Source organism: Bufo bufo, chromosome 9 (genome assembly GCF_905171765.1).
Source record: "Bufo bufo chromosome 9, aBufBuf1.1, whole genome shotgun sequence".
Classification (NCBI taxonomy): Eukaryota; Metazoa; Chordata; class Amphibia; order Anura; family Bufonidae; genus Bufo; species Bufo bufo.
In genome coordinates, this window is record NC_053397.1 from 62,499,513 (window position 1) to 62,519,862 (window position 20,350).

Sequence of the window (20,350 nt, forward strand, 5' to 3'; positions counted from 1 at the left end):
TGAGGGGTCAGGGACAGGCCGAGGTCAGGGCAGACAGAGTATGTTCTTTACAATCTCCTAAGTCAGGCAGGCAGTGGAGTGTCAATACAGAGGTCAGGCACAGGTCATATCAGGCAGAGTCAGAAACCAGTAAAGATCCTGGTACACAGACAGACAAGGAGATTGCAGGAACTAGCAAACTAAGAACCTGATTACTCAGGCAACCTTCCACTGATGAAGGTGCACTAAGTATACCAAGGTGGCCAGCCATAGGCTGGAGGGGCAGCAAACATGCGCCCTAAGGGCAGGATAAGGGGCTTGGCTGGCAAACAGTCTGGAGTCAGTAGAGGGACAGAGGTACCCTGGTGGCTGGACCCGCCAGGAGAGTACAGAGATCAGGAGGTGGGACTTGGAGCGCTGGAGCTGGTGATGTCGGCAGCACATTAGCCTATGTAATTAGGGGATATTCTACCAACAATATGTAAAGACAGCAGGAGAACAGCATTCACAATAACAATCGCTTGTCCCTCTTTCCTTTGTGTTGGGCTGTATTAAATGCCCTTTTAAACAAGTGCTAATTGACTTGTATATTATAGAGCAGTGTTTGAGATCTATCTGCAAGAAATATAATCAGTAATGACCGTTCATAGGAACTTTCCTTCAGCTGATCAGTGGCCTGTCTAAACATCACACCAATCAGCCAACTAATAAGCAAACCCTCGCTTGTTGACTGAACGGGTCTTTTATGCAGTCACGAATATCATCATTGGTTGGCAGCGCTTCCCCTTTGTTGGCAGCGCTTCCCTTTGTGTAAACAGGAAGTGCTGCCAACAATACGCACTATATGGGGAATGATCATACTAATGATTGTTTGCCCCAAAAGAGTTTGCATCACCTCATGTAATAGCTCCTTAAACGAGTGCTAATCATGTTTATTTGTGCCATGTAAAATCAGATCGGTCTAATTGGTCAGAAATCTGTGCTTGTAAACCCTGCTTTAGGAGGTTTCTGAGAATTTAAAGAGATCCTGGAAGAAGAGGAGGGGGACTAAAACGTTTGGGAAATGAAGAAAATGCAACTTTGCACCAATACGATAATTTAATGTTTAATGCATCCACACATAATACTAATTCATGCAAAACTTTAATATACAAATCTGGAGTTTTCTGTTTCATACTCTCACTTCTGGATTACTTTTCCTCCTTTGACAGCTGACAATGCAGACAGTAATACTTATAATGATACAGATGGCAATAACAGCTGCGCACACTATCAGTGCAATATGTGTTACGTTCAGTCCATCAGAGCTGTCATTAGAGGGGGTATCAACAGGTTTTGTCAATACTGTAGTCAGTTTGGTTGTAGTGGATTCAGTTGTGGTCAGTTTGGTTGTAGTGGATTCAGTAGTGGTCAGTTTGGTTGTAGTGGATTCAGTAGTGGTCAGTTTGGTTGTAGGAGCTGGCGTTGGGGGGATGAGGAGAGCGGCCTGGGCTATGTTTGATACATCTGATCGTTGAGTGACTTTATCAACAGCAACTAAAGCAAAGAAAAGGACCGTGCCATTTTTTATAACAACATTTTGTGGCACAAAAGAGAATGCTTCTCTGGATCCGGCGGGTAAAGGTGTAAGAGCGGCAATGTTGACCGGTGCTGATTCAGTAAAGTTGGTTCTGAGGTCACTGGGGTTTGTGCTCATTCTTAGGTCATAACTTGAAGCTGCAGAAGTGAAACATATATTAAATGATTGGTCTATATCCATCTGTCTATCCTCTCTCTACACCAAACACATATATATCATACATGTTCTACTACAAAATGAATAAACATATTACTCACCGATCCCCTGGTCCAGATCATCACCAGTGGCAGTCCAAGATAACACAATCGTATCATTATCAATCTTTGCCTCTAAATCAGATATTGTATCAGGTTTATAGAGATCTTGCTGAGGAGGAGGACCACCTGAGGGCACATTAGATACCACAAAAGATCCTCCTGAAGCTGTTCTGCTGAATTCTCCAACATTAAGGTCTTCATCTGCAATTTCAGGGCGTGGAGGGTTCATGACCGCAGTGCCTACGAAGAGATTTCCAGTAAGTATTGTATTATTTTAAATAATAAGGAAGTAAAAGGATCATTGAATTGTTTGGATGAAGACATGTATGTGGATTGTCCCATTTACATTGTTGAGCTAATGACATGTGGACTGAGACAACCATAAGTTAGCTACAACGTAGGGAAAGAGCGCTATGTCCTTATGGCTCCAATCAATTTCTCTTGCCAAAATGTGGCCAACAAAAATCAATGGAACCCTAGTTGTAACAGTTGGTGATAATCTCATTGACTCAATGTAATCAATAAAAACTTTGGCAAGTATTTATATTACACATCACTTGCTCTCTATAACTGGAGGCACATCTTCTTAGTGGTTGCTTGGTGTTGACTGAAAATACTTAAATTGCTGAAAAATTATTCTCTGAGTTGATTTCTATGTTAATAAATTGCCTTCCATAAGTTGACTCACTTCAGCAAATGGCATTTATCATGTACAGAAAGTTAATACAAGGCACTTACTAATGTATTGTGATTGTCCATATTGCTTCCTTTGCTGGCAGGATTCATTTTTCCATCACATTGTACACTGCTTGTTTCCATGGTTACGACCATCCTTCAATCCATAGAAAAAAGTGCTCACATAGGCTTGTGCTCTTTCCTGTAGTGTGCAAGCACAGCCACTGCTGATGGAATGCAGGGTGGTCGTAACCATGGAAACGAGCATTGTACAAAGTGATGGAAAAAGGAATCCAGCCAGCAAAGCAAGCAATATGGACAATCACAACACATTAGTGAATGGCTTATATTAACTTTCTCTACATAATAAATGCTGTTTGCTGACACAGTGATACAACCCCTTTAAATCTCTTCTTACCATTTATTATATATCCTGGAACATAGAGAGCGCGGTTTTTGGGGAGGACCAATCGACTCTTGCCCTTAGCATTGTTTTCCACTCGCACCTTTAAACCATATCTTCCATTTGCTGAGAATTGTGTAAAGTATTTTGAATATATTCCATCATTCTTCATAATATCAGGACCTAAAAAACAGCATTTTATACAGATATTTATTTACATCTGTTTGCATCTTCGTTCTAATGACATATTTGTGTTCCCACTATTACTAATGTAAAAAAGTCTATTTCCATTGAGCTCCCCCTAGTGGTGGCTGTGTAAAAATACAACTTTTCAAACGGCGAAAAAAGAGCACGTTTCGTGCTGACTCTCCCTCCCCTCGGCCCCATATCAGTCGCGTAGTCTGCCATTTTTTGCTGGTACGCCAATAAGTATCCAGTGTGTAAAAAAACAATCACATACTGTACCCCATTTACATGATAGCAGAATGTGCAGTAATACAAATGGAAGAATTATCACCTTTGAAAGAATTTATTTCTAGGAACACTTAAAGGGGTTATCCGATACCTAAAATATCCCCCCCAGACCCCTTGGATGGATTATACTTACCTGCTCCCCGGCACCCGCGTCGCTCCGGATTCCTGCACGGCTGCTGCTGCTGCATCTCCCCATCGCTCGGATCAAAACCAACCAATAACTCTCTTTTTCTTGAGAAAATGGCAAATGATTGGTAGAATTTGGCCGATCCCAGATCATGCCATACATATACAAGTAGGTTCGGCTCACCAAAGCCAAAATTTCCCAACATGGCGGATCACAGATTCACCAGACATAACTCGGCCATAAACCATCATTTGCACACATTTTTTAAATTATGGCCAGCAACATGGCTCTCCCGCTGGGGTTGCTGTGTCCCTCCACGCAGTCTGCAGCCTGCTTGCTGGCAATACCTCTGCTCCTCTTCTGGAAGACTTTGCATGCACTCCTCCAGGTCTTAAAGGGCTAGCTGGCTACTAGGGATGAGCGTATCGACTTCGGATGAAACATCCAAAGTCGATTTGAATAAAACTTTGTTTGAATATTGTACCGAGCGTATCTTGGAACTGAACCCGAGTTTGGTAAATGTTTTTTTACAGTAGAAATTAATTTCTTAAGTTATTCTCGCAAGACTTCGCAAAGTAATAACTTTGGCTCATCTGAGCCAATAGATTCTAATACTGTATGGAGCGTTTGCTCTGTACAGTATTCAAACAAAGTTTTATGCGAATCGACTTCGGATGTTTCATGCGAAGTCGATTCACTCATCCCTACTGGCTACCTTATGGTAGTTTAAGCAATCCCCTGTCAGGTGTGTGAGCAATAGGTTATCTAGGGCACTAGTATCTTGCTGTTTCTTTTTATCTGGCCGTATCCTGACTTTCTGTCCTTTTCCTGGATCCTCCTCTGCCTGACCTGACCTCCGTATTGACTCTTTTTTGCACGCCCTGACCTTGGACCAGTTAACAAACTGCACATCCTGACCTCGCCTGTCCCTGACTCATTGGTTCCCTGTACCAGTGTCTCTCACCCCTGTGGGTAAGCTGTCAATCACAGAGAGTCTACTCCAAGAGGTAGCAGCCTGCTGTTTCCCTTACAGTGAAGTCTAGATCCCTATACAGGGGTTAAATGGTGAATACTAGGGACTGCCAGGTTAACGCCCTTAGGAGTAGCCCAAAGCTAAATCTGTTGTTTGATACAGTGGTTCCACACCCTCTGCCATAACATTGGTCCACTGTAGTACCAGTGAATTCTCCAGGAGGCACCGGTTTTGAAACATGAATGAAGCCCTAATACACAGGCAACAAAGTTCCAGCAGAAGACAATTTAATTTAGAGCTGACTGTTAAGGTCTATTTATTTTGATTTCAAAAGTATCCCAATAGACCTTATGAATAATATGTCGAAGGTATGCAATATTAATAATATGGGTTAAAAGTGCACAGACACATGTTAGTTGTATAGATAAAGTTGGACCCTCAGAATTGTTTCCTTTGGTAGCCCCAGGAAACTTAAGAGAGTGCTTGGAAGATCTAGGTACTCCCATAATATAGAGCTTGTATGGTCATGGTCTAAAAGATGTACCTAGGACCCAGTAAAATTAATTACTGCATAGTGTGAGAAGGTACAAGGAATCATCGTGGATGATAGGTATGTGTCACCGAGGTTCCTGGCCTCGGTGGAGTAAGAGCCAGTTTTCATGTGTCAGCAGCAGTTGCTGTTTGACACCTTGCTATCTAGTATGGCTGTAAATAGCTGATCCGGGACGGCTCTTACTGGGAGTAGTCAAAGCGCTGGGTGGGTGACTACTCCCCACGTTCCAGGCCAGGTTTTGAGAGGCCTATAAAAAACAGCCAGCAGTATCAGGTGGTGGTGATGATCTCTCTCTGACATTGGACCTCTGGCAATCTCTGTGGGATCTGAGCCTTGTGCCAGGCTGGAGGCCTGAATCCGGGAGGACTGCTCTGTCCTGTGCTATGCCGACCGGGTGTGGATTAACACCCAGGATAAATGGTGACTGTTTTTGCTTTTGGAACTGTCTGGGTGTGAACGAACACCAATAATGCAATTCAACATGTTATACTGTGTACTTGCAACAAGCGTGAATAAACACTGAAGTTTTTGAGTTATAAACTGGTCTTTGCCTCTATACTGCGTCCGCTAACCTGCCTATCAGAGCGAACCCCCACAATAGCTATATGAAAATTTGACCTGCTGTCACAGCAGGGGGCAGAAGCAAGATGGTATAAGATGTTTGATTATGGGTATCCCTGCAAAAACTTTGAGAAAGTGGGTTCCGGAGGAAAGAGGACACTGGCTGAGCCGTCTCTGTACCTAGAAGTCGTTTCAGCCAAGCAATGTAAAACTGGGTAGTTTGTTAAAGGGGTAGGTTGTTAAAGAGGATACTGGTGAAGCTGCACTTGTGCAGTGTTCTCTCCATTCACAGCTATTGGAATTCTGAAAACAGCCGAGCGCACTAGCTCGACTATTTTCAGAGCTCCCGTAACACTGAATGGAGAGTGCGCCGAGCATGACAATGTGCTCTGCTTTACCTTGTTCTGGAGATACTAGTGGTTCCCAGAGTTGTGACTTGCACCTATATGACATTGATGGCTTATCCTAATGATATGCCATTAATGTCTGAGATGGGCCAACCCCTTTAAATAGTCTACCAAGTTTTTTTATGGATATAGGCTAGTTGAAAATGTTTGTGGCTCTCAATATACAGGTAGCTGACCATGTCTTCTATGTACAATTACTTATAATCTTATTATGTAAAAACATTTACACAGTTAAGGACAATAGATGTGTCCAACAGACCAGCCTCAGTATTAATGCAGTAATTATAACAGATAACAAAGAGGGGGCCATGATAACAACACCTGGTAAACACATATACTAACCTGCTCCGTTGTCCAGAAGTTCTAGTGTCACTATTGCTCCACTGACAGGTTCAATCATTGCAGTAACCTTTGCTCCAGTGACAGGCATCAGTCCTTGACTTACTGAGGCGTAAATAACCATAGGGTTGGGATACTGGTTTGTGTCTTGGTTCATATGAGCATTTACAACAATGGGAGAAACTTTTGCATCTGAAGCTTTAGAATTCACAACTAAACCTAATGTTTCAACTGAACTACGGGAATTGCAGAGACTGTAATTCCAGGGTCCTCTCTGAAACAGAAGGAAAACCCTTGTCAACAACAAAATATGGAAGATTGCCACAAAACCAACAATTCACATCAATCGTCATCCAAGTAATATATGAACAACCCAAGCTGTCAGTTGTTGGCACTGTAGAGGACATGTGCAACATTTTCCCATCAAGACATTTGATGTTTAAATGGTCATAACCTTTCAAACTTTGCAATAATCAATACAAGGTGAATATAAAAAAAACTTTGTCAAAATCTTAGCAGAGAAAAGTGCCTCTTTCTCCCTCCCCTAAACAAACATTCTCTGCTAAATCCACTTTGGAAGACAAGGCAGCTATCAGCTCACCAAAGGATCAGATTGCAGTCCATAGAGGACAATGGAGAGGGGAGGCGAGGTGGAGTGAGCTGCTAAAAGGAGAAAGAGACATTTTCTTTGATAAGGCATATTACAACTTTTCTTACATGCACCTGTACTATTGATTTGTTGAAAGGCTGGTGAACATTTAAACACATTAACTATCCACCTATATTAGGTGTATTTCTGGCGCAGATTGCAACGCAAAGGTTATTTGTGCCACTATCTGCGACTTTTCCCTGCTCACGCCAGGTCTAAAAAAGTGGGCGTGGAGTGGGGAAGAGGACGAGCCAGGAGGCTCGTCTCATTCCTTATTTTCTATGTCTGTTTAAGCCATAAAAAATAGTTTAAATGTAAGCCAGCAAAGAAGTTGTCTTACATTTAGACTGGTGCAGGATACGCAGAAGTTATGTAGAGGCCGGTGCCAGCTATAGGAGTTATTAGGACTGGCGTCTAAAACGCCCAGTATTTTAGACCTGGTGTGAGTGGGGAAAAGTTGAAGATTAAGGCGCAAAAGACCTTTGCACCGCAATCTGCACCATAAATACGCCTAATATAGCCGTGTTTCTGTTTAATAAATGACCCCCTTAGTCTTAAAGTACTTAATGTATGCATGTTTTTATTATTTAAAATGCAGATATTTATGGCTAAACATAATTTTTGTTTTATTAAAAATGTTTAACCATTTGTCTTCAGCATGCATGTGTTCTAGTACATTGCAGGCTGCTCAGTCCAATAAAGTGTAAAATCTATAAGCTCTCGAGCGCCTCAGTCTGTAGCCCTTATCTCTTCTCCCCTGAACCACTCATCTGAGCTCAAACCTTTATAACTAAATAAAATAAACTTAAAAAGGATGTCTGGGTTATTTAAAAAAAAGTGCCCAAAACCACAAAATGTGATAAAATAAAAAAGGTATAATCACCAGGTACTCTTCTTCTTCGATTTCTAGAGCTGCACCTCTGGTCTCCAAAGCCCGGTGGGGAGGACAGGAGATACAGTGTTGGAAACAGCAATGAAATACCTGGAAAGTATACTTTCTTTTTTTACTTTATTATATATAGTAGTCACATGATGCATGGTGGGAACATCACTGCCGATTCCAACTGCAGGTCCCCAGGCCACCCTGGGGAGTACTGAAAAGCCCCCAGAGGTAAAAACAAAACAAAAACTTTTAAGACAATTGTAGTTGAAATAAAACGTTTAAGTAACAAATGGGAAAGTGTTACCTCTGCTGTTCCTGGGATGGCAAGCCTTGATGATTTAGAAGTGGAGTCACTGACAAACTGTGCCGCCGTATAAATAATCCCTTTTGGATCTTCCAAGTTAATATTCGATACTGCAGTTTGCCAAGTTACCAGAAAGAAAGTATCATTCCCCACCGTGCTGTCAATGAAAACGGTGCCATTCAGACATTTAGCAGGTTGAAGACTTGAGGCAGTGCTTTCCAGCTGTCAAAATAAGAAAATCTCATGTAAAAATGTTTTTTTTTTGTTAAAAAGCTAAATTAATCAGTAGCAGTCATTAATCGTTATCAATTGTAACGTCTATATGATAGACTCCATATAATCTATATAATACAGCAAAAGGGAACATCTACCTGTATAGACTGTTTGGTAATATCTCCATCACTAGCTGAAATTGAACTAAAGGCATCGATTAAACCTGGTGTATCCAATTTATCTGTAGACAAAATCGTTTTTCCACCTGGAAGAAATAAAAATTATAATTTTATAATTTTGAAATATTTCTGTGTGGGCACATTGAAGGAGACTTACTATTCAAAATGTGGCAGAATTCTTGAGAACTAGCTAAAATTTGTATTTACTTTTTATATAATTTTTGCAACTGGTCCTTTCAAAGGGGCTGGTTTATTAAAGAGGGGTGTGGTTTATCAATGAAGGGGTGTGGCTAGATATGCCATCATGCAAAAAAAAAAGCTCCAAAATTGGACATATTTTTTTTTGGTAAACTAAAGTAACAAATAGATAGTGTAAAGATGGACTAGGCAGTATTGAGATGTGCCAGATGTATCCTCCAGCATCTGCTGCTTATAAACTAAGCACAATTTAAGACTAAGTTTGCACTGTCTTACTTTTAGACAGTACCTACCCCAATATTCAGTTAAAGCTAGTAACTTTATAAACTCACTATTCATAAATTAAAGGTGTTTTCCAGGACTTTAAGATTGATGACTTATCCTTATACAATAGAACATCAAGATCTAAAGAGTCTGGCTCCTGGAACCCCCAACAATCAGCTTGAATGGGAGCAGTGCTGCAGTAACCAAGCACAGCCACAATGCAGTTAGGGCTCATGTACACGAGCGTGTGTGCCCCGTGCCCATATTTCGGCCATGGTGATGTACCATGTGATGGACCATGTGATGAGTGCAGTGACGTCATCAAAGGTCCTTTAGCCAGGTACTGAAGAAAGTAGAAAGAAGAGGAGATCCGCTACGCGACCAAGTGGATGGGGTGAGTTAAATTTGTTTATTATTTATAACCCCTCAATGGACATTTTACTTAGCATTCTGTATTAAGAATGCTATTATTTTCCCTTATAACCATGTTATAAGGGAAAATAATAAAATCTACAGAACACCTAACCCAAACCCGAACTCTGTGAAGAAGTCTGGATTCGGGTCTGGGTACCAAACATGCTGATTTTTCTCACGCATTAAAACGCTTTGCACTCGCACGGAAAAATCGTGCATTTTCCCGCAACACACCCGCATCTTGTCTGGCCCTCACACGCGATTCCCGTGTGAAAGAGGCCTTAGTCTTGAAGTGCTACTCCAGTTTTTTTTTTATGCCACACCCTGTTTTGCAACTTTTTGAAGTCAGAATTCTGGAGTACAAGATTTGATACGTTCATTGATTTATTTTTCTATGTTTAAGATAGGATAATGATTCACCAAATTATTGAGAGGCATTCATCTCTTAATAGATTTGGGGTATTTTAATCCAACAGAATTTTGCGGACCAAGGGACGTATTTGTCCCATGTTTTTAATTGCCTGTATCATCTGATTAAGAACTTAAAATACTTTTTTTTTTTTGTTTGAGTCAAAATATAAGTTCTTATCAACAATTGGATCTAGCTTTTTGCCAGTTATTTCATGAAATGGCTTAGTTACAGCAACTGAAGTGTACGGACTTCAGTTGCTGTAACAAAAAAAAATTTGCTTCTTTTGGCTCTCCATTAAAAGTAACCTAAATAGTCACATTTGTCCCGTGTCATAACTCCTCCCCCAAAAATGACATAAGTGTGGAAATGCTTTTATTTATTGTTCAAATACATTCTTAAATGGAAAAAAATATAATAATTTTTATATTGATGATGGTAATCTTATGGTCCTCAAAGGGTTAAGACTGGTGTATAAAATGCCATTCTAAATAAATCTGCCCCGTAAGGTTTTGTGCATGCTCTAGAGCCATTTGCTGGAGGCTGTAAAAAGACAAACGCCATCTCTGTGGCCTAGTACCTGTAGATGCTCCATGTGATGCTTTATTGGGCCTCTTGCACACAAAAGTTTTTGTTTTTTTCAGTTTTTTGCATTCCATTAATTTCAATGGATCCGCAAAAAAAACGGAAGGTATGCCATCCGTTTCCGTATTTCCATTTTTCCGTTCCGTTCAGGGCTCGTTCACACGACCGTATGTCTTTTTCAGTGTTTTGCGGGCCGTTTTTCACGGATCCATTGTTCCGTTTTTTGTTTCCGTTGTGTTTCTGTTTCTGTTTCTGTTCTGTTTTTACGGATGGCATATACAGTATACAGTAATTACATAAAAAAAATTGGGCTGGGCATAAAATTTTCAATAGATGGTTCCGCAAAAACGGAACGGATACGGAATGCATTTCCGTATCTGTTCCTTTTTTTGCGGACTCATTGACTTTAATGGAGCCACGGAACGTGATTTGCGGACAATAATAGGACATGTTCTATGTTTCAACGGAACGGAAAAACAGAAATACGGAAACGGAATGCATACGGAGTACATTCCTTTTTTTGCGGAACCATTGAAATTAATGGTTCCGTATACGGACAGTATACTGAACGCAAAAAATGACCCATATACGGAATGCAAAAAAACGTTTGTGTGAACAAGCCCTCAAGGATAGAACATGTCCTATTATTGTCCGCATAACGGACAAGGATAGTACTGTTCTATCAGGGGCCAGCTGTTCCGTTCCGCAAAAAACGGAATGCACACGGACGTCATCCGTATTTTTTGCAGATCATTTTTTTGTGGACCGCAAAATACTGAAAAAGCCATACGGTTGTGTTTAAGAGGCCTTAGGCCTTCTGCAATTTGTGGAACGGAACGGGCGCCAGCAATATAAATGCCTATACTTGTCCGCAAAGCGCGGACAAGAATAGGACATGTTATATTTTTTTAGCGGGGCCGCGGAACGGAGCCACGGATGCGCAAAGCACACGGAGTGCTGTCGGCATCTTTTGCGGCCCCATTGAAATGAATGGGTCCGCATCCGAGCCACCAAAACGTCGGCTCGCATGCGGACCCAAACAACGGTCGTGTGCAGGAGGCCTTATGCTGTATTACAGAGATGGTGTGTGACAGCCACCCAAAAGTTGATTTTTTTCAACGGTGGTGTCGCCCAAGATCCAGTTCAAATGGACAGTTAAGTTTAAGAAAGGCCTCATGCACACGACCGTTGTTGTGTTCCGTGTCCATTGTTCCGTTTTCCGTGATTTTCTGCGGACCCATTGACTTTCAATGGGTCTGTGGAAAACTCAGATAATGCACCGTTTGTCATCCGCGTCCGTGATCCGTGTTTCCAGTCCGTCAAAAAAATATGACCTGTCCTATTTTTTTCACGGACAACGGTTCGCGGACCCATTCAAGTCAATGGGTCAGTGAAAAAACACGGAGGCACACAAGATTGTCGTCCGCGTCCGTTTTTTTCCTATCATTTGCATGGCAAACTTGACTTAGATTTTTTTTCACTTTCCTTCATGTCTGGTGATCCTCCAAAAATATAGGAAGACACACGGAAACAAAAACGGAAACGGATCACGGAACAACGGAACCCCGTTTTGCGGACCGCAAAAAAATACTGTTGTGTGCATGAGGCCAAAGATGAGTTTATTTCAATGCTGACAATTCATTTCTGTGTGAAAAGCAACCTTCCCTAAGACAACTGTTTAAAAGGAGCTTACGGTTGTTCCTCAACCCACAAGGTTAGTGCAATTTTTTTTTTTTTCTATTCAATTTACTCTTTTTTTTTATTCTTTAACCAGTGAAGCATTGTGTCTACTTTTTTATTTTTATTTTTTCAAGTACTATTTGTACAGCTTCTGTAAAATGGTGTCCGGTGGAGCATTTTGTTCTGACAGATTTATACAAAATCTTCAAGAAAAAAAGACATCCATAACTCTTTATGAAGCTGGAGGCATACAGAGTTGCAGAGTATCTATGGGTGCTGCATATTGGACATATTAGAGGGCTGTTTAGGTGTGCATGAGGCCTAACTTCCACATTTGTGCTCACCTGTAGCTTTTGCAATCTCTTTTAGTTTTGGTTCTTCAGCCCCTCCGAGAAATATGACATGAATTATGGCACCGCTCGCTAAAAGTTGTGGGACGCAAGCGTTGGTATCATAATTGTCTTCGCCATCTGATAGTAATATGACTTCAGTTCCATCAGATGAACCAGACAGTCCTTTATTTACCTGTGCGGTAACATGGGATATAAAGATTATTTTCTGTTTGTGTAAAGATAATGTTCTGTGAGCCAAATCTATGAAAGTGGAGCACAGCACTTTCTTAAATTAAGCACAGGCAAATGATCACATTCTGACTTATTTCCCCTGCCACAGCTATGGCAGGTCAAGACTAGAGTGGACAGAAGCTGAGAGAATTTTTTGAGACAATCCCTATGATATATAAGGCCAAAAACAAATGTGCTCCATAGGAACACCCACAGAATAACTTTGTCCTGTCGCTGACTATAGATAAAAGTACAAGTAAAACAACAGAAACGTCACAATTTAAACCAAAATTAAGACAAAATCATTTTGATGAATCAGGGCCATAGAAAACAATTTTTTTTCATCTTCATTTTACACTTTCAATTTCAGATTCCTTTAGGCCTCTTGGGCACGAACATTTTATTTTTTTAGTTCCGTTTGCAGTCCATGCGCGGAACGATTCACTTCAATGGGTCCGCAAAAACAACGGAAGGTTCTTCGTATGCGTTCCGTTCAAAGATAGAACATGTCCTATTATTGCCCGCAAATTACGTTCCGTGGCTCCATTCAAGTCAATGGGTCCGCAAAAAAAACAGCATGCATCCGGAATGCATCCGTATGTCTTCCGGATCTGTTCCGTTTTTGCGGAACCATCTATTGAAAATTTTATGCCCAGCCCAATTTTTTTATGTACTTACTGTTTAAACATTATTGTATGCTTCAGTTTCCGTTTGCGATCCTCAAAGAATGGATCACAAACGGAAACCAAACGGAAAAACGGAATGGCAAAATGGAAAGGAAGCGGAAACACTACTGAAACAAAAAAACTGAAAAACTGATCCGTTTAAAACGGACCGCAAAATAGAGAAAAAGCCATATGGTCGTGTGCAAGAGGCCTTAAGCTGATGTTCGGAATTATGGAATCCTACACTTTCTGTAATTAAAAAAAACTATTCTTTTACATGCTCCTGTTTGAGTGATACCTAATGTATTCCCATATAAAGCTTCAGAATTTTCTTAGAACAGGTTTTTAAAGTGTGTACCATTTCTTTAATCATCCTGCTTCCTTTCAGGTAAAGCCCCTTTGTCTGGAGGCATGTTAAATTAGGGCACCTAGTAGATATCCATTAAGTTAATTTTGTCAAAGATGTATTGTACATTACCTGAATGCCTGCCACAAGCCCAGAACATATGTTTGTTCCTCCATTCGCTAACCTTGGAAGGAGTTGTTTTAGCTGTTGACGCTGTGCATCACTTTTTATTTGGATTAATGTGGATTTAACCGTGGAAGAAGTTGAAAATGTCACCATTCCAACATAAGCACCCATCTCAATAACCTGAATGATAAAAGCTTCTGCAGCCTGGTACAAACGATCAATACGATTATACTGAAAACAAAGAAAAGCACAAAGACACCTAAATTATATTTTTCATTAGAATTTTACAATCCATACAGGGTTCTGTATTCTGGGTAAAGGGAACCTGTCATCAACTTTATGCTGATCTCACTGAGGGCAGCATAAATTAGTGACAGAAATGCTGATCTCAGCGGTGTGTCAGTCATGAGCTAAAAGTAAGTGGTTGCTGAGAACCAGCGTCATAATCATTGCAGCCCAGGCCTTGAAAAGAGTCAAATCTACCTGAGAAGAGTCCTGGTTATACATAATCTCCTGCTCTCTCGCCCATCTGCTGATGATTGGCAGTTCTCTCCTAGAGAGAAAGGGAGAAAACTAGGTAGAAGACTGTCATCAGCAGGTGGCAGGAATTCATGAATAACCAGAACTCTTCTCAGGTGGCCGGGACTCTTTTCCAGGCCCAGTCTGCAAGGATTGTGATGTTGGTTCTCGGCAACCACTTATTTTTAACTTATAAATGAGAGACCCCTGAAATCAACTCACCGGTCTCTACTTTATTCTGCCGTTAGTATGGGCAGCACAAAGTTGATGACAGGTTCCCTTTAAGTTAGTTGTTAGTTTAACATGATCAAGACAAATTTTCAGCCTCTGGATGTAAACAATAATGTCCTCATCACTGACAGAAAGCAGAGATTTGGGCATATCAGTCAGCAGCAAACATTTACATTCTTCAATGTGCACCAACATCTTCCAACATGGCACAACATGGCCATAAATAATAATGGTCAGATACTATCTCTATCAAGAGATGCCAACAGGAGTAAAGCTAAATGCACACGATCAGGATTGTGTGCAGATTTTCTGCACTGATTTGTGTGATTTTCCGCACTGTAGGCCATGCACATTGTATTCTATCATTTCAAATTCTCATGTACATGATGCTGATTTTCTCTGTGTGGATTTTGACCTGCAGTGCAGATTTTAAAATCCATTACATGTCAATTTATTTTATTTTTCCTGACCGGGTTTTTCTCTATTCACTTCAATGGGGAGAGGAAAATCCACACCAAATCCACACCAATTGATGTGGATTGTCCACACAGATTCCCCTGCGAACAGATGCAGATTTCAGTGCGGATTCTCCGCACATAAATCCTGAATGTCTGCATTTAGCCTAAAAAGGGGTAAGAAAATTTGATGACCAATGCAGCCCCTTTGTTCTATAGATTAATGAAGTTCTCAGCACCAAGAGACCTAGCTTTATTCTGACACGTCTCAATGAATACTGTAGCATCTCTTGATAGATGGTTGGTTTTGCTCTTAGTTATTAAGGAAACCTTCAAGTCTTCAACAAATGGTCTTGACTCAAGGCTAGAGTAGATAAAGCCTAAAAGTTTATGTAGAAGTAAGGGTACAATAAAAAAAATGTAAGAATTTAAAGGAATATGGCCATGGAGACCCCTACTATACCAGCAGATCAGTGGGATCCTATTTCACACGGGTTCTTAAAGGAATTTTTTGGGCAGCTGCCATTAGGCAGTCTCTTCATGTTGTACATTGTATAATTACAAGACATTAGGCGCTCTAGAGGTCACTTACGGCAGCCATGCTTCCAGAGACGTCCAGCACTAAAGTCACCACTCGATCTGTAAACTGCAGGAGTGTGATTGTGGGGACAGGAATACTGAGGCCAGGATTTGTATTTGTGGACTTCATATCATCGGAGCTCATGATCACATCCCATGTGCTACGGGAATTGCACATTTTATTTTGCATGTTTGGAGCTTCGGTGTTGTGGTTACTTCCATCACAGAACTTAGTGATCTAAAAGAGAAATCACAGCGCTCAGATCTTCCAAAAGAAAATGTATTATGCATTGTATGACAGAACGTCAACCTTTACTTATACTTACACTAGGAAGAGCCTGCATGTACATTAATGATTCTGGGACAGACTGAAACTGTTCAGGCACAAAAAGACAACCTACTTCAAAGAGTCCGGTTTTGGGGTCGGGGGCACATGGAGTAACCTTACAGGATGTTCCTTGACATTTCAGAATTTTGTTTTCACCTGAAATGGCAGCAGAGCACCTGGAAAATACAATGTTAGACTTAGTATTCATATTTATTATGCCTGATAACCATTGGGATAGTTGGTTGCATTACCAGCCTTACATTATATGATACCCTGTGTAATATAAGCGCCATGCATTATGATGCTTTAATAACAGCGCTATATAGTGCTGCCACTCCCATAAAGCAAAAGTACTAAGTAGCAGTTATACACATTTCACCATACAGTGCTCAAACCCTAATATTACAAGACCTGATAAAGAGTCAGAGGTTGACTTATAGGATGGCCATCTAACAGGTGGCACTAGAGACCGGGGGACCAGGTTTTGTGGCCCTGGATGAGAGCTTATTTTCCCACTACTAACACACAGTGACACAGTGAGAAGGTGATGCACCATCCATGGTTATTTGCTACTTGAAATGTAAAGTATTAAGTATTATTTGTCGACAGAATCATACTAACAGACTCAACTGTATACTTTTATTTCATTATGTTGGGTTAGGTGGATACAGTCATACTCCCAGCAATTCCGCCATTGTTTTTTGCACTCTTTATTCTGCTGTTTACCATTCTTGTGGTAACAAAATACCAAATAAATATGATTTGTTTTATGTTTTAGTATTTTTACAAATAAATTCACGTTTTATAGAAAAGAGATATTTCAGTGTGGTCCCAGATCAGATTTTGATCGCTGAAGCCATATCAGATCTTATTTTTGACCGCATGGGTTGTAATTTTTATTGTTACCATTTTGGGATATAGTACATATAATTTATAGATTCATTTTTATAAAATGTTTTTGAGGGGGGATGCAAAAGCTTTAGGGGAAATTTTCTTTATGGATATTTTTTAAAGAGGTTTTTTTTTAAAGTGGTTTTCTCACACAAAAAAAAAAACACTTACCCTCTTTCCTTTGTCTGATTGATTAGGGGTCCAGTCATGTTCCCATGTGAGTAGTAATGAACATGCGTGACCACACCTCCATTACCTTCTATGGATAATACTAGGCTATATTTCTGACAGTCCCATAAAAGTAAATAGAACAGGAGTCGAGGCTCACCTGGTCATGGTCTGAGATGGAGGCACGGATAATCGCCAGGAACTCAGCGATAATGAAATGTAGGAAAAAATAGAAAATCCAGCTTCCAAACGACCAATTGAATGCTTTAATGCAAAAACGTGCTAAAATCCGGACATGTACACCTAAAGCATTCAATTGGTCGTTTGGAAGCTGGATTTTCTCTTTTTTCCTACATAAAAGTAAATAGGTCAGTGGTCACACATGCACACTATCACCCCATTCAAATGGACAAATATTCATGGCAGACCTGGGGGCTTTTGTTAGGCCCCATGGGTATATTATTGCACTGCATGTGGAAGCACTGTGTCAACCAGCTGGTTTTACATTGGGATAAACCAAAGGGTGTTATCCTGGCAGTGCCCTGACATTCCCCCTTAAACCCCTGTGCAGGGATCTGGACTTTGCTGCAGGAGAGCCACCAGGTCGCTACCTCTTGGAAAAGTCCCAGTACTGTTGTCAGAGACACTGGTGCAAAGTCTTGAAGGATCAGGAAAAACAGGCCAAGGTCAGGGCAGGCAGAGTTCATGTGAATATGTGAAACAGGTCTGAGGTGAGGTCCGACAGCAGAGGATCACCTCGGGAACCTGTGGTCAGACAGTGGAGGATCAGGATGCAGAAAACAGGCAAAGGTTGGAACACAGGAAAACAATGAGAACAAACACCTTAGCAGGAACTAGCAAGCAAGGAATAAGATTGCTCAGGCAAAGACTGAGAGAAACAGCACAACATATATAGCAGAAGCTAATTAGCAAATTGGAAACAACCTAGCAGCAGCACACAGAGCTATGGGAGATAGTAACCCATGTAGTACTGCACAGGAGATGACGTTCAATAAAGAGACACAAGATGAGTGGAGCAGCACCATCCCAAAATAGCAGGGCAGTGGTAAGCTGCCAATGTAACAGGGTGCCAATAGACTAACAGAGAGTAAGCTTTGAACATGGGTGTCCTACTGACAGTAGCATCTAAGGGGCTTAATGGTTGGGGGTTTCTCTGAACCCTGCCATAGCAGCAGGAGTCTGGTTGTCAAACACTACTGGCCTCCTAACGCACAGTCAGTGTGTTTACCATCTAAAGAAAATACTGTACACTCCACTCACGATGTACATGTATGTCAGTTTGCGTTAAGGTGTTACTACAATTACACTCCTAAATACACGTAGATTGTTAGTCAATAGATGTGTCACAAATTGTTCTGTATTCAACAATGCTCTCCATTTTATGAAACTAAAGTTTTCCCATTTAGTCTAGAACTTGCTGTTAGGACAAATTTCAGAAAATAACTTAGCTAGGAATAGAAAGTACAGTACAATTGAGGTGTTGTCATTGTGGTCCATGAACATACAGAACCAGGGGACATATCAATCATATAAAGCTGTAAAGTGTTGCTTGTAGACCTTCTCTACAGATCCCACGACGCGGTGGTACTCATACTTACTGGATCTCCACCTGCTGGGTTCCAGCTCCATCGCTGCCCTGACAGCTTTGAAGGTCCTGGGTTTCCGCACATCACAATTGGGTTTGACTCTGGGTCACATGATTGCTTCAGTCAATGACTGGCCGCAGTGGTTATACGTCACCCATGTGTCATGTCACTGGGTCAGGTGATACATACATCACACAGGACCACTGCGGCCAGTCATTGGCTGCAGCAGTCAAGTGACCTGGCGTCAACCAAGATATGCCATTGGGAGACTTAGGACCTGCAGAGCAGGAAATAGAGCCAGAATCCAGAAGCTGTGATCAGGTAAGCATGATTGTACTACAGTGTCTATAAAAGAGGTGTGGTAAGGTAATAACCTTCCGAGTTTATCCAACAAGAACATGCTATAAAACCTTATGAGTGAATACTACCGGGTGGTAAAATATAACTTTTTAATAGGGGCCATAAAAATAATGGGTACTAGTCCTATTACTACTAGGCTGCTAAAGCTTCATTTCGAAAGCAGGGAGGAATGATAAGGTTTTCCCCTATCAGCCCTTATTTATTTCCGTTAAATGATAGGTCATCGACCGGGTAAAAGACAGCCTGGTCCATCAACATTAGCCCTCAACTAAATTCCATTGAAGTTCAAGTCCTTGTGTTTCCTCACAAAGGCACGTATTACACCAACAGATTATCTGACCAATATCTGTCCAATCAGACAAATAGTAGGTGTATTTAACAAAAGTTCTGTGAATGTAATTGGCCACCTGACCAATGATTGGTCAGAAAATCTGTCAGATAGATAATCTATTGGTGTAATACTGGCCAAAGCCTTAGCAGTGCTGGACATACCGGGGAAACTATAGCGACATTGTAAGAATGATGCCATCTAGTTGTAAGGACAGGAGGCATGGCTGCAAGCTTAAAAGGGTTGTGTCACGAATCATATTCAACATTTTTCAAACCAGCACCTGGATATGAATACTTTTGAAATAGCTTGTAATTAAAAATTTAGTATAGCCAGCGAGCTATCTAATAAAATGTATCTGTATAGAGCCACCTGCTGTTTGCTCTTTTTTTTAGTTCATGTCCTTCTCACTGAGCTGGTTGTACATAGAAACATAGAAACATAGATGTTTCTATGATTCTCATTTTTTTAAAGAATGTATTAATCAGATGAATAAATATATACTTTATTGACTTATAGGGAAGCAACAACTTACTTAAAGCGGTTGTCTTACTTCAACAAATGGCATTTATCATGTAGAGAAAGTTAATACAAGGCACTTACTAATGTATTGTGATTGTCCATATTGCCTCCTTTGCTGGCTTGAGTAATATTTTACACTACTGTATTTGTTCTTGTTACACTGCTTGTTTTCAGAGGTTATGACCACCCTGAAATTTCCGCGGGCCCCTCCCCCAGGGCCCTTTAAGAGGAAAAAAGGTACTTGTTTTTGTGATGCCGGTTGCGGTGAAGCAACAAGGGCTCAGGGCCCCTTTTATTGATACTGTGGATGGTATCCAGGTGTAGGAATGCCAGAGTAGTGTAGGGTGGCCTTAATGTTGGTTCACGTGTCACGGTGCTCCTACCTGGATACGCTGGACCCTAGGCGTTGGCTCCGAAGCAATGAAAAGGGGGGTTGTATGATGAAGGCGATGGAGAAATAAATTGATTCCAGACCTTGTGATGAAGTTTATAATAGCTTTACTTTCATTGAACATTTCTCCAAACAGTCTCAGGCTTTGTCTTGGTTCCCAGCAGGC

The 20,350-nt window shown here is 40.9% G+C and overlaps 1 protein-coding gene across 1 annotated transcript in view; it reads right to left on the reverse strand.

Moving 5' to 3' along the window:
* Window positions 1-1,150: 1,150 nt before the first annotated feature.
* LOC120978988 (calcium-activated chloride channel regulator 1-like) overlaps window positions 1,151-20,350 on the reverse strand; it is a 29,242-nt gene continuing 10,042 nt past the window's right edge. Inside the window, exons 5-14 of the mRNA XM_040407473.1 lie at window positions 15,916-16,093; window positions 15,603-15,827; window positions 13,812-14,036; window positions 12,450-12,630; window positions 8,535-8,641; window positions 8,164-8,385; window positions 6,331-6,601; window positions 2,909-3,076; window positions 1,816-2,055; window positions 1,151-1,695 (exon numbers count right to left, since the gene is read on the reverse strand). Coding sequence (XP_040263407.1) covers window positions 1,151-1,695; window positions 1,816-2,055; window positions 2,909-3,076; window positions 6,331-6,601; window positions 8,164-8,385; window positions 8,535-8,641; window positions 12,450-12,630; window positions 13,812-14,036; window positions 15,603-15,827; window positions 15,916-16,093 — 2,362 coding nt within the window. The remainder of the gene's footprint in view (window positions 1,696-1,815; window positions 2,056-2,908; window positions 3,077-6,330; window positions 6,602-8,163; window positions 8,386-8,534; window positions 8,642-12,449; window positions 12,631-13,811; window positions 14,037-15,602; window positions 15,828-15,915; window positions 16,094-20,350) is intronic.